At 43.3% G+C, this 13955-nt stretch overlaps 1 protein-coding gene and 1 pseudogene across 3 annotated transcripts in view; one reads left to right on the top strand and one right to left on the bottom strand.

The window, feature by feature from the left end:
* TRIP11 (thyroid hormone receptor interactor 11) overlaps positions 1-4905 on the top strand; it is a 72010-nt gene extending 67105 nt beyond the window's left edge. For both annotated transcript variants that reach the window (XM_079768114.1, XM_079768113.1), the window contains exon 21: positions 970-4905. In XM_079768114.1, coding sequence (XP_079624240.1) covers positions 970-1190 — 221 coding nt within the window. In that variant the 3' untranslated portion in view covers positions 1191-4905. The remainder of the gene's footprint in view (positions 1-969) is intronic.
* LOC307097890 (dCTP pyrophosphatase 1-like) overlaps positions 1-13955 on the bottom strand; it is a 447295-nt pseudogene that overhangs the window by 42098 nt on the left and 391242 nt on the right. The gene's annotated exons all lie outside the window — the stretch shown is intronic.

Raw genomic sequence — 13955 nt, 5'->3', positions numbered from 1 at the left:
TTCTTCCCCCTCCTCCCTCTTTCCTCCTCTCCTCCATTCAGTTACAAGTCCTGTACCAGCTCGATTGGTACTAATCAGACCCAAAAGCCCCTGATGTTCTGATTGCTCCAGGAGTTGCAGGATCAGTTTAATCTTTGATCCTGGATTTGTTGTAGTGTGGGAGCTAAAAAAATACTTTTCCTCCCACCTTCTAAGTTCTTTTATCTGAACTAATAATCAAATTAACAGACAAAATAACAGGAGAAAATCAAAATTTTAATATATGTACATGGGAAGGGGGCTCACATACACATGAGAATTCCCAAGACAGGCAGCATTGGATGTATATGAAATTTTGGACAGCAGAGAAAGGGGGGACGGGCAGGGTTCTGAGATTTCAGAAGTGAGAATGGGCAGGTAGTTGAGGAAGACCGGAGCACCCGTGGCAGGGAAATCCTGCTCAGCAGTCAGATACATTGGAACCCGGTGGGCATCTAGCTAACAGGCCCTGCCCAAGTCCTCCCGTTTACCACACACAGTGCAGGTTGGTCTGCTGAGGCCAGCTCCCGGAGAGTCCCTGCTGCAGTCCGCCTCTCCTCCCAATCTCCTGGGCAGGGAAGGGCGAGGCTCAAAGTTCCTTTCTGAGTCCTAATTGCCGCTTAGAAATCAATGTCCTAAGAGGCAAAACTTTGTTCCCCTTCAATAGTAAATTAAGTTTATCAGTTATGTAACTTGTATTTAAATATCAAATGACATTAATGAGTTTAATGAAGTATTAGTTACACATTCAAAAATATCCTTCTGTCCTGTTTCCTTTCTCCCATTTCTTTCTCTTGTCCTTCTATATTTCATAGACCCTGTGCATCGGATCCAGAACCCAGCAGCATATGAATTAAATTTTTTTAGGGGTCAAATCTTGGAACCTAAAACACTTGTATAGCGCTGACTAAATAACATAGGAGACTGACTAATCCACATTTTGTCATTTAGATACGACAGAACCCAGGTCTGGGAGAAGGACAGATGTGAGTCCGTTCTTGGCGCCCCGCTCTGCGGCTGTGCCTCTCATGAACCCGGCTGGACTTGGCCCTGGTGGGCCTGGGCACCTCCTTTTGAAACCCATTTCAGACGTGCTGCCCACATTTACGCCTTTGCCAGTGTCGCCTGACAACAGTGCCGGGGTTGTGTTGAAGGACCTTTTGAATCAATAGATGACTCTCAAGCCAGAGACGACATGCACAGCACTTTAGAGAAACACTAAACGTATGTACTTTATCACGAAGTGGCCTTTTGGAAAAAGTCATGTATTTGTTTGCAGTTGTACTTTCTTTAAATTTAATAAAACATATTCTTACTGTTTTTAGAAATTGTAGGTGTCACAGGAGGAAGTGTTTGTTATATATTTTTTCCCTTCTCTGATTTAACCTAATTCAGGCTACAAACATTTGATTTTTTTTAATCTTAACTTACGGAAGTAAGTAAAATAAAAGTAGCTATATGTCAGCTTTTAATTTCCTTCTCTAATTTTCAAGTTAATTTAGGCTAGTCGAGATATGTGGTTGTCTTTTAAAGATAATCATGAGATTTACCCAAAAAAAAAGAAAAAGAAAAGGAAGAAGAAATAATAGCTGTGGCTTCTCTGCATCGTGCAGAAAATTGATCTCAAGTGTCTATTAATCATCTGGATAGAGGACTTGGTGTAGACAGGACAAGAGCAAGGGTGCCCCTGGGAGGACATAGGTGTCCTGAGGTGGAATGTGTGTGCATTTTATTCTATGCAACTTTATCACATGTGTAAATCCATGTGACCACCCCTACAGAAAAGATACATCAAGAACCCCTCGTGCTGCCCTTTTACAGTCATAGCCACCTCCTTCTTTAGCCCCTCCCTTAACCTCTGGCAACCACTCACTGTTCTCCCATTTCTGTAGAGTGCTATATAAATGGAATCCTATAGGATGTAACCTTTTTTGAGATTGACTTTTTTCGCTCAGTACAATGCCCTTCGAAATCTATCCAAATTATTGCGTGTATCAGCCTTTCTCTTTTTGTTGTCAAGTGCATACTATGGGTATATGATTTGGTTTTAAGAGCTAAGGTATCTTTTTAAAGTTATCATCTTAAAACTACTTGTTTTTTTGCACCTATACACACAACTGTCATGTAAGTGTTAAGTCGTACAGATGCATTTACAGAACTATAATTAGCAATGGCACTAAACACGGCCCCTCCTTCCTCTGTCTGAGATGTCCATGTGAGAGGTATGTCAGTCCAGGAATTGTCCACTCGCATCTTCACGGTCACCAAGGGCAGTGGAATTACTTCAGCAACACCAGCACCAGGTGTTTGGAACTTAAGAATAAGGGAATATTTCTTTAATTTTTTATAAACCTGTCATAAATCCTGGCTTGGAACTTAATCAGGATGTTCATGTTTGTATTAGTTGTTGAAGTTGTATATTTAAAGACATTTCTTGCAAATTTTGTAAATTTCAGTATGCCTTTAAAATAGAAACATCTGTATAACAAGGAAAGGTGGAAATGATATTAATCCAAATATGTAAATAGTTCTGGCTCCGGCCAGGGCTAAATTTGATCACTTGTAAATTTTGCTGTGATTAACTGTATACTTCCTACTGTATTTAGAAGATTGGAAGTCTTTATGTGTTGATGGGTGAAACTGGTTTTTCTGAGGAATTCAGTAACTGAGACATTGCTGCTTCACAACGTCCCCTCTCCTTAGCTAACTTATTTATATTGCCATTCTTTATTTAGTGTACTTAAAGGAGTGGTCATCCAGTTCTATATTAGAACTGCCAAACTGCCTCCTGTCTGTTTTGCCCATTATTTCTCTTATAAAATTATTACCCTTGGGATCCTTTCAAAGATACTTTCACTGACCGGCCTGAATTATTTGCTGCTTGCCATTGAAGTTTCATTTCAGTGTGGAGCATCTGAAATAAAAATTTCTAAGTTAAAAAAAAGAAAAGACACATGATCCTTCATTTTGAAGAAATAGAAAATGCAAAGAGTTTTTCTCCTATAATTTGAAAATTAAAATTTAAGTAGTGGGTATTTAAGTAGCATGTCATCATATTTTAAATGCCTTTTATGACATCTTAAGTATTTCCTTCCCGATTCAAAACAGCCTATCTCCCTTCACCCCATAGTTTAACATAAGTTTGAAAGCTATTATGGGCATACAGCATGACCTTACATGGCTGCTATTTAATTATGTGACCTTGAACTGAAGCTGTAGTACCTAATGTTTCAGTTGTATCATCATTGAAACTATAGCTGACTGGTATGCATACTAAGTGTTTGTTGATCTAAACCAGACATAACTCATCTACTTTCCTGAAACTAAGTTGTGTCAGAGATGAACCATCTGCTCAAGGAATCTTCTTAGTAACCAGCCATACAATGATGAAACATATAATTCTAATGTCAGCAATAGGACATTTCTAACAATAATTTACTGCAGTAGTTTAACTACAGTAATTTTACTGTTTACTTCTCTGCAAACTCACTAGGATTTGTGGTTGAATTTTGCTTTAGCTGCCACAGTTTTTCACAACATTCCTAATGGTTTTCAACTGCTAATACTATAATAGAAAATCCAGCCAGACATTGAATTTGATTTAGTACAATTCTGTATCATATGGCTGTTTGAATTTTAGTTTCCTGCCATTATTTATTTAAAAGAAAAAAAAAATAGAGGAAAGAATTGAATTCCTTAAAATCAGCCACTTAAAATATTAAATATCCCCCTAAATAAAGCCTCCAGTTTATTTTAACCATTCAATGGTTAATCAAAAGGGAGAAAAACACTCTCAAAATAACTTATTTAAACATTAGGTGGAAAATATAAAAGTGTCTTCAGGGACAGGGGAGGGATGAGAATACTTAGAGAGAGCTATTATGTATCAAACTTAGAGCATTTGAATTTGATTTATAAAGCTAATGAAGTTTTTCATATATCAAAGTATTTAAAGCGTCTTCCATCAAAAAATTTAATTTTGTAAATATCAAGTGAGTTATACTTGATATTTATTTTATATATTTCTATGGAAAAAGTAAAGACACTTTTAATGTTCTGACATTTGTGATTATTTGCCAGTATTTACTTTTTAACTTATTAAGGTTTCTGTACTTAAAATTGATAAATTGTCTTGATTTTTAGGGAAATAACTAAATGGGGGAAATTTACAACCCAACTATAGTATTGGGTTGTGTTTTATAGAACTAAAGTCAATGCATTTCTGAATTTCTCAGGAGCACTGCAAGGCAAAAAATACTCCAAATAAAAATGATATATGTGAGTTGGCGATGTCTTCATCCACAATAAAAAAAAAGATTTTTTAGCAAACAGCTGCTGACTTTTTCTTTAGAAGGGGGAGAAATGACTTACACATGTTGTTTATAGCAGCCGTTGATCAACTACTGAAGCTAATGTCTTCAAGTGCTCGCCGGATGTCTGCTGTGAGGATACTGTTTGAGCCTTGGAAATGTTAAGTATGAAGTTTCACAGAGGCTTACCATAAGATAACGTATGAAAAGAGGATCTGAGAGGTTTTAGCCAGCCTGTTCAGAGGTGATATTATGCATCATCCGGCCTTCATGTTTCTGCAAGATGATCAGTCAATCCTGTCTTAGTTTTTCTTAGATGTGGAACTTGAATATTTTTAACTGTTTGTGCATTGGAAGAATCATGGGTTTTTAAGTTGGGAGGTGGCTTCTTTTGACTTTTAACAGCATTACTTTGATGGAATTGATTTTTCTCATCTCAAATAACCTATGTAGTAAGCTTATGGGATTGTAAACATCAAATGATGCATTCATTCATAGTATTTATTAAATGATAAATGTGTCACTTGTGGAAATGCTTTATAAAATCTAATTCTATACAGATGTCAGAACTCGAGATTATTATTGCCAAAAAAAAGGGGTAAGCATGTCAGGTGTGGGGGTGTTGCCAAAGCCAAGAGTTATTTCAAGAAGGTGGGAGAGGTCAGAAGTGTGGAGTGCTTGCTGCTCTGGTGAGATAAGCTTGAGAAGACTCCACTGGATTCTGGGATCAGGGAGTTGTTGGATTTGACTTAGTGTTGGTGGAATGGTGGGAGGGAACGCCAGTCTTAAGAGAGTTGAGTAGGTGGTGAGCAATTGGAGGTAATGTTTGTAGGCAACTCTTCTGAGAAATTACATTGTCACGGGGAAAGAGGACACTGGGAGGAGAGAGGAGAGTGGGGAGGAGGGAGAATTGGTTTAAGTTGGGAGGCTTAAGCATGTACAAATGCTTACAGGATGAAGAGAGTGGAGAGAAGAGTTCCTGAGGAGGGAGCTGATAGCACCCGAACACAGTGGAGGCATCGGCCTTGGATAGAAAGACTCCTTTATTGGCACAGACGTAATGGAAGAGAGGGAGATGCAGATAGCAAATGGATTTGGGTAGTTGTGGGAATTTTCTTCTGTGAGATCGGCAGGGAGCTTTATGGGCTAAAAATGAGGGGTACGAGGAGGGTCTGAGGCTTGAGAAATTCAGTCTAGTGGGAGAGAGAGACTCATGTCCACATTGCTAGAGCAGTGAGAGGTGCTAGGGAGCTCTGGGTTGGCCCTGGCAGGCAGATGGGAGGAGGGTGTGGTAGTTAAAAGAAGTAACATTTGAGCACCCTAGGGGGAAGCGAGCTAGCGAAGTTAATGTCCAGCGGTCCTTGCCCCAACCAATTCTAATGGAACACAAAATGTTACTAACCTGAACTTGTTTTCCTGTCCTGGGGGCTTAGGTCATGTGAATATAGGATATGATATGATGGAAGGTTGTACAGCATGTTATTGTCATAATTTAATACATCCAGTAAATGAAGAATCCTTATAAATACACCAGTATTTCCTTTGGAGATAAAGAAAAATTCAAGGATGTTAATAAATGGATCCCTTAAGGCAAATGTTTGACCCCTTAGTTTGTTTTCTGCCTGGGCTACTGCTGTGCATCCAACGTTTAGCCCTTCTGGGGTTAAGAAATTAATAATTCGCACTACGATGATATTTTAACTGATCATTTTCAGCTGTGGCTGTTTTTACAAGAGTTACTCCCCTTTTCAGCTCTAACATTCTTGGACTTCAGTGAACTATTTCTGACCCTCAGAAATTAAATCTCAGTGATTGAAAATATTTGTGAACTTTGAAAAGAGTTTGGTGAAGTTGTTTCCTAGTTTTCCTTGGGCTGTTAAAAATGCAATGCTTTTTTGTAAAATAGAAGGCATTTAAATGTGGAAGGACTTATACTGTGAGAAGTTTTCCTCTAGCAATGGTGAGTCAATGTATATTCTTGAATGAATTCATTTCCCAAAGGGCAAGGCCCATTCCAGATGGTGGAGGGAAACATTTCTTTTAAAGAAAAGAATTGGAAGCAAAGTAACATAGCTTTGTTTTAGGTTTCCAAGCAGCTCTGTCCGTTTAAGTATATTTAAAGCACCACGGTGTCATCTGTGAGTTAACACATTCATTTCTGTCTAAAAGGCAGTTCCAGGCCCTCTCCATTAATAAAAAATGGGGTGATGGTGATAAAGTTACACATTCTAGACTAATGAGGTAATTTTTTATTTTTGAAAACATATATGGAATGTGTAGTCTTTGAACATTTTTGGAATCATTTCAAAGTCATCTCCCTAAAGCATTTGGCATGCCTCGCACATGCAGGCTCACTACGCGAGTAGTCTAGATGCATGCATTCAACCCGTGGCGCTCTTTAGGATCACACTCGCCAACTGTCGCTCCCGTGTTGAAAAGTACTGATGGTTGAAATCAATTCTCCGTAGAGTTGCTACTTGAGGAATGGATTTCCATTTTTTAAAGTGTTTTCACTCTTAATTTTTTTCCTTGAAACATTAGCTTTACCTGGAAGTAATTTTACTTATGCCTTCATCCCTTATTGGTGGGTTTCAAATATTTCAATCATTCAAGAATAAACAAAAGGGTATTAGGAGGGATGGACATCTGGCCATGGTAGGGTGAAGAGGTCAGCCAATACTCCCTGCAAAAAAACAAGTATATAACCAAAATGGTGAAAGACAAGAAATGGAAAATGGTTGATTTTTTAAAACCGTCTAGAGTCTAGAGCTTCAGGTAAGAACCACTGGAGTCTGTAGCTTCCTGCCTGGGGCTCCCCAACCCCCGTCCCCCTCCAGCCAGTCTGAAAACCAGCTGCTTTGTAGCCTGAGGGCATGAACTCCATGGAGTGGAGTGGAAGCTGAGCAAAAACCATGACTTTGCCAGTTAAAATGGTGAACTTGGAAGGAAACCTGGAGAAAACTCAGCTCTGCTAAGCCAGTGGTTGGCAAACTCATTAGTCAACAGAGCGGCAAACCGCGGCTCGCGAGCCGCAGTTTGCTGACCACTGTGCTAGGCTGAGGTTGCAACTCCAGGTGGGGCAAGTGCCGAGCAGTGGAAATGTAATGAGCTGAGAAAGCCATGCCCAGGGAGAACCGAGAGCCCCAGGAGAAGAATGCCTCATCCACCCAGAGCCTGGCCTGTATTTTTCAATCTGCACCCACATCCATCGGCAGTGGCTGGAAGCCACAGCGGCTCTGGATGTCTAATGAGCACAGCCTCCTGCTGACCATTCAGTCCTGCAGCAGCAACCTCTGGGAGGCCAGAGTGAAAGATTAAACTAAGGATGTAAAAACAGCAGAGACATCAGCAGCCACACTCTCCTGCAGGGAAGACAGATTCCTCAATTTAAATCCAAATGTTAGCCCAGGCTGGTTTGGCTCAGTGGATAGAGTGTCGGCCTGTGGATTGAGGGTCAAGAGCATAAGCTCTGGTTGTGGGCTCGATCCCCAGTGTAAGGCGTGCAGGAGGCAGCTGATCAATGATTCTCTCTCATCTTTGATGTTTCTATCCCTCCCTCTCTCTCCTTTCCTCTCTGAAATCAATCCTATCTAATAAAAGAGTAATATGCAAATTGACCGTACCTCTGCTACACCCACAAGTCACGCCCACCAGCCAATCAGGCGAGAGTATGCAAATTAACCCAACCAAGATGGCTGCGGCCATGGAGCTGCAGCAAGCAGGAGGCTTGGGTTTCCCTGGCAATGGAGGAAGCCAAGCTTCCCTGCCGCCCTGGCCGGCCTAGGCCTACACTCAAGGCTACAAAGTTTCAATTATAGAAGATAAATAAATCCCAACAAAAATGGCAGCAGCCACGGAGCTGGAGAGAGCAGGAGGCTTGAGTTGCCCCCGGCGAGGGAGGAAGCCAAGCTTCCCTGCTGCCCTGGCTGGCCCAGGCCTACACTCAAGGCTACAAAGTTTCAATTATAGAAGATAAATAAATCCCAACAAAAATGGCAGCAGCCACAGAGCTGGAGAGAGCAGGAGGCTTGAGTTGCCCCCGGCAATGGAGGAAGCCAAGCTCCCACAGCCCTGGCCTGCCTTGGCCTCAGCTACAAAGTTTCAATTATAGAAGATAAATAAACCCCAGATACCAGGGCCTCCACTTGGGTCGCCGGGGTGTGTGGCTAGCCTGCAAACCACCACAGGCCCCTCGCCAAGGCCGCCCCACGCCCCAAGGGAACCCCCACCCTGATCCGGGACACCATTCAAGTCAAACCAGCTGGCCCCCACCCATGCACCAGGCCTCTAGCCTATCTAATAAAAGGGTAATATGCAAATTGACCATCACTCCAACACACAAGATGGCTGCCCCCATGTGGACACAAAATGGCCATGACAAGATGGCCAGCAAGGGAGGGCAGTTGGGAGGGACCAGGTCTGCAAGGGAGGGCAGTTGTGGGCGATCAGGCCAGCAGGGGAGGGTAGTTGGGAGGGACCAGGCCTGCAGGGAAGGGCAGATAGGGGTGACCAGGCCTGCAGGGGATGGCAGTTAGGGGCAATCAGGCTGGCAGGGGAGCAGTTAGGCATCAATCAGGCTGGCAGCGGAGTGGTTAGGGGGTGATCAGGCTGGCAGGCAGAAGCAGTTAGGGGCAATCAGGAAGGCAAGCAGTTAGGATCCAGCAGTCATGGATTGTGAGAGGGATGTCCCTTGAGGGGTCCCAGATTAGAGAGGGTACAGGCTGGGCACAGGGTCACCCCCCACAACCACCCCCCCTCCACCGTGCATGAATTTTATGCACTGGGCCTCTAGTACAAATATAGTTTTTAAAAATAATCCAAATGTTAAAGTCAGAGAAGTACATCACAATCAGTAGTTGCTACATATAATCTAAATTGTCCAGACTTCAACCAACAACTATGAGTAATGCAAAGAAGAAAGTGTGACCCATACTCAGAAGAGAAGCTGTCAAAAGAAACTGTGTGGGCCTACATGTTGGATTTAGCCCACAAGAACTTCAAAGCAGTAATCATAAACGCAAAAGTTAAAGTCTGTTCACAGGATACCGAATAACCGCTGTATGTTCATTACCCAGCTTCCTCAAATCTTAGCATTATGCTGTATTGTCAAAAAAATTTTTTTTAACTTTTTATTAGAGGAAAATTTGAATATGGGCACAAAAGTACAGAAAGTAACAGTGTACTCATCACCCACTTCAACAGTGAACAACTCAGGATTACCAACTCTCATTTCATCCTGTACCACCACCCACTTCCCCTTTTAGTTTTGGAAGCATTTTCCCATAACTTGTCTTAACATTGTAATGAGCCAATCTTCCTGCTTTCTGTAGGACAATAGCGATGATCAAATAATGTATGCCTCTGCTGTCCCTGAGTTCTCTAGGAATACGGTTGAAATCTGACATCCCATCTGGATACATAAGAGAAGCTTACAAGGTCTCTCCTTCATGTGGTGTTAAAAGTTCTTTTATGCAATATGATAATATGCTATATGATAGTTGTAATATTTTTTATTTTTATTTGGCAAAATTACAAGTTGACAGCATAGCCCTGACCAGTGTGGCTCAATTGATTGGGTGTTGTCCCTTGCACCAAAAGGTTGCCAGTTCGATTCCTGGTCAGGGCACATGCCCAGGTTTCAGGGTTGATCCCAGGTAGGAGGCAGCCAATTAATGTTTCATTCTGACATCAGTGTTTCTCTTTCCCTCTCCCTCCCCTCTCTCTAAAAAAATAAATAAAAAATCCTTTAATTAAAAAAAAATAAAGCTGACAGCATAATATTGTTTCTTCTAATTTTCAAGGGTGTTGATTTACTGGTTTGTTAAATTCAAGAATCTGGGAACCACTTTCGTATGTGAATAGGAAATGAGGTAATTTGAACATCATACTATTATAAAATTATCTATATCCTATCTAATAATAGACAAATATGCAAATTGACCGCACCTTCGCTACGCCCAAGCCACGCCCACCAGCCAAGCCACGCCCACCAACCAATCAGGACGAGTATGCAAATTACCCCAACAAAGATGGCGGCTAATTTGAATATCAAGACAGCGTCAAAGAAGCCAAGAGCTGCAGAAGGGAGTAAAGCTTTGGAGAAGCAAGCAAGCCGGGGGGAGGAGAAGGGAGGAGCAAAGGCAGGGCCAGGGGTGAAGGGAAAAGCAGGCGGGCTGGCCGAGAAGGCGGGGCGGGCGACAAGGGAGGAGCGGAGGCGGGGCCGGGGGCGAAGGGAAAAGCAGGCGGGCTGGCCGAGAAGGCGGGGCGGGCGACAAGGGAGGAGCGGAGGCGGGGCGGGCGACAAGGGAGGAGCGGAGGCGGGGCTGGGGGCGAAGGGGAAAGCAGGCGGGCTGGCCGAGAAGGCGGGGCGGGCGACAAGGGAGGAGCGGAGGTGGGGTAGAGTGCAGCAGGAAATCCAATTGCAGGATTTTTCCTGCAACGGGAACGCTAGTACATATATAAAAAGCCAGCGACCCAAACGCCGTAACAACCAGAATGACTGGTCACTGTGACGCCCACTGCAGCCAGCGAACCAGCCTGATGGGGGGGGAGGGAAGTGAGGCCGCCAGCCAGCCTCCTGCAGCCTCTCCCCTCCAGCCAGCTCCACTCCTGATCGCCCTCCCCCACTCCCATCAGGGGCAGGGCTGGCCGGCCAACCACCCATGGCCCCTCCCCCAGGCCACTGGCCCCGGATCTGCCCCCCACACCCCATTCGGGAGCAGGGCTGGCCGGCCACCACCCACAGTCCCTCCCCACGACCAGCTTACCCCTAATCGTCCCCCCCCACACACACTCCAATTGGGGGCAGGGCCCACCGGCCAACCTCCCGCCATCTCCTCCTCCCGACAGGCCCGGCACCAATCTGCCCTGATTGGGGCCGGGCTGGCCGGACCCCACCTGTGCATGAATTCGTGCACTGGGCCTCTAGTATTAAATATATTAACTTTGCCCCAAACATCAATACATATTAAGTAGCAGAAAACTAACAGACAAAAATGAAACAGAGAATACCATTAACTACTTTCTTCAGTGCAACTCCAGCTCCATAGCAAAGAGTATGTTGGCCTAAAGTCTCTCTGATATGGAGCTCTCATAGTTTACACAAGATCATATGTTAAAACCACCGTCAGTTAAAACAAGCCATACAAAAAGCCCAGGTGTTTTCATGATTTGCTGATTTTTCTGAGAATTCCAAGTATGTGCAGAAAATCCTGGCATCCTTGAGCAAGTTGGTTGCAGTAAACTACAGTTTAGAGACCAAATGTAATAGGAGAAGCCATCCTGGAGCAGAAGTCCAAAAACCTGATTCCGACCCCTGTTCTGCCTCTAATGATAGGACCTTGGGTAAATTAGTCCCTCTGGGCCTTTACATTTGTAAAATTGGGGTACAGTAAATGATGTATGAAGTTCAGGAGTCTGTCACCTCCTCCAGGCAATGTCCTTGTGCCCTGCCTTGGTCTATGCACACCTACTTGCACTATAGGCTGATCAGTGACTCATGGTAAAAATAAAAGAGAAAGTTTCCTAACCTTTATTGACCTGTGCATTGGCACCTGCTAGGTGCTTTATGAACACTATTTCCTTTACAATGCCATGATGTTATTTTTCCCCCCATTTTATAGCTGAAAACCTGAAGCTCAGTAAGGTTAAAAACTTGATTAGGTGCTGTATTTGTTAGGTTTCTCCAGGGAAACAGACCAGTATTTTTTAACATTATGTGTGTTTAACGTAAGCATGACACAGAGGGCAGAAACTATGAAGGGTGGGATTAGGACATCCAAATACATAGAAATAGAAAATGTATGGCCCTGACCAGTTTGGCTCAGTGGATAGAGTGTCGGCCTGCGGACTGAAGGGTCCCAGGTTCGATTCCGGTCAAGGGCATATACCTTGGTTGCAGGGACATTCCCAGTAGGGAGTGTTCAGGAGGCAACTGAATCGATGTTTCTCTCTCATCGATGTTTCTAACTATCTTTCCTCCCTTCATCTCTGTAAAAAAACCAATAAAATGTATTTTTTTTAAAAAGAAAATATATGCATTTTCAAAAATCTGTAGGCTAAAAGGTAAAAAAAACAACAAAAAATGGAAAATATTTGCTATAGAGATGACCATGGAGAAATCTCACTATAGAAATAAAGATGGGCAAAGTAAAGATAATTGATGTTCCTTAGAGTTTCTGACTGAGCTGGCAGCTTGTCTCCGGATGACCATTTTCTGCTTTCACAATAAGAGAAAAACAGATTTTTAGCTAAGTACTAGTAGGTTCCTGATCTCAGAACACAGACTCCATCTCCCACTGGCCCTTGCAGTTAGGTGTGGCTATCAACTTCCATCCTGTGTGATGAAATGTAGGTGTGGTGGGGATAGTGCACCATTTTTGGACCATGTAGGTCAACACTTTAGAGATTGCTAAGCAATAGAAGGAGCCTGGATCTCCAAACCTTAAAGGAACAGAGCTACCATCCTAGCCCTGGACCACCAACCTACAGAATGTGACAACATGTGTCATTTTGTGACACCCGTTGAGTTATTTCTATTAAAACACACATCACCACCACCCAAAACGCTAAACCAAAACCACCAGTAGGGTGGAAACCTTTCGACTTTATTAGTTCTCAGGGAGTAAAGGAACTACCCTGACTAGGTGACTGAGAAGTCAGGAGAGGAAATGGATTTAGGGAAATATCTCACAAAGAGTTGAACATTTGGCTCTGCCAAGAAAGAGACATGTTAGGGATGACGAGGAGGATTTGAGAGTCCTCTGCAAATGCTGACAGTATCTATCAATGCCCCATAACAGCTGCAGGATCAGTGACTCTTCCAAAAGAGGTAGTGAGAAAAGGAGAGAGGCTGGATGTAACTTTGGGGGGCTTTTTGGCCAGGGAGGAGGAGAAAGAAGAGGCTGGAGAAAATGCAGTCATGGTGAGGAAACCAGGATAACTTAAAGTCACGGACATGAGAGGACAAGATGGATTATCAATGGTCAAATCCTTCAGAGAGACAAAAGCACAATTAAACATGAAGGGCATGGTATTGGGCCACGAGAGCACTAGGAAACTTAGGAAGCACCACTGTGGGTGAATGATTTCAGAGAATTCCGGTGGGATTCAGTGAGGTGACCAACACATGAACCCATGTGTCATGGGCACTAGCTGTGTAAGCAGTAAGTCAGAGAAAGCAAGTGTTGACCCTGAGAAGGAATATATCTTCCAAGAACTCCTAGTGGTTAATTGGACTCAATTAACCATTGCTGGCAGAGGCCTCTCACACATTCTGCATTTCAGTGAAAAGCCACAGACGGAGCTGCCAGCCTCCTGCACTCTGCTCCTGCCGTCTGAGCCCACCCTTATGAATAGCTCCTGAGCTCGTCTTTCCTCTGTAAAACTGAGACCTGCCCTGTCTAATTGAAACTGTCCCTCTACATCAGGCGTCCTCAGACTGCGGCCCGCGGGCCACATGCGGGTGTTTTTGCCGTTTTGTTTTTTTACTTCAAAATAAGATATGTGCAGTGTGCATAGGAATTTGTTCATAGTTTTTTTTAAACTATAGTCCGGCCCTCCAACGGTCTGAGGGACAGTGAACTGGCCCCCTGTTTAAAAAGTTTGAGGACCCCTGCTCTACATCCT

Source organism: Cnephaeus nilssonii, assembly GCF_951640355.1.
Source record: "Cnephaeus nilssonii genome assembly, chromosome: 4".
Classification (NCBI taxonomy): Eukaryota; Metazoa; Chordata; class Mammalia; order Chiroptera; family Vespertilionidae; genus Cnephaeus; species Cnephaeus nilssonii.
This window is presented reverse-complemented; position numbering and strand designations above follow the sequence as displayed.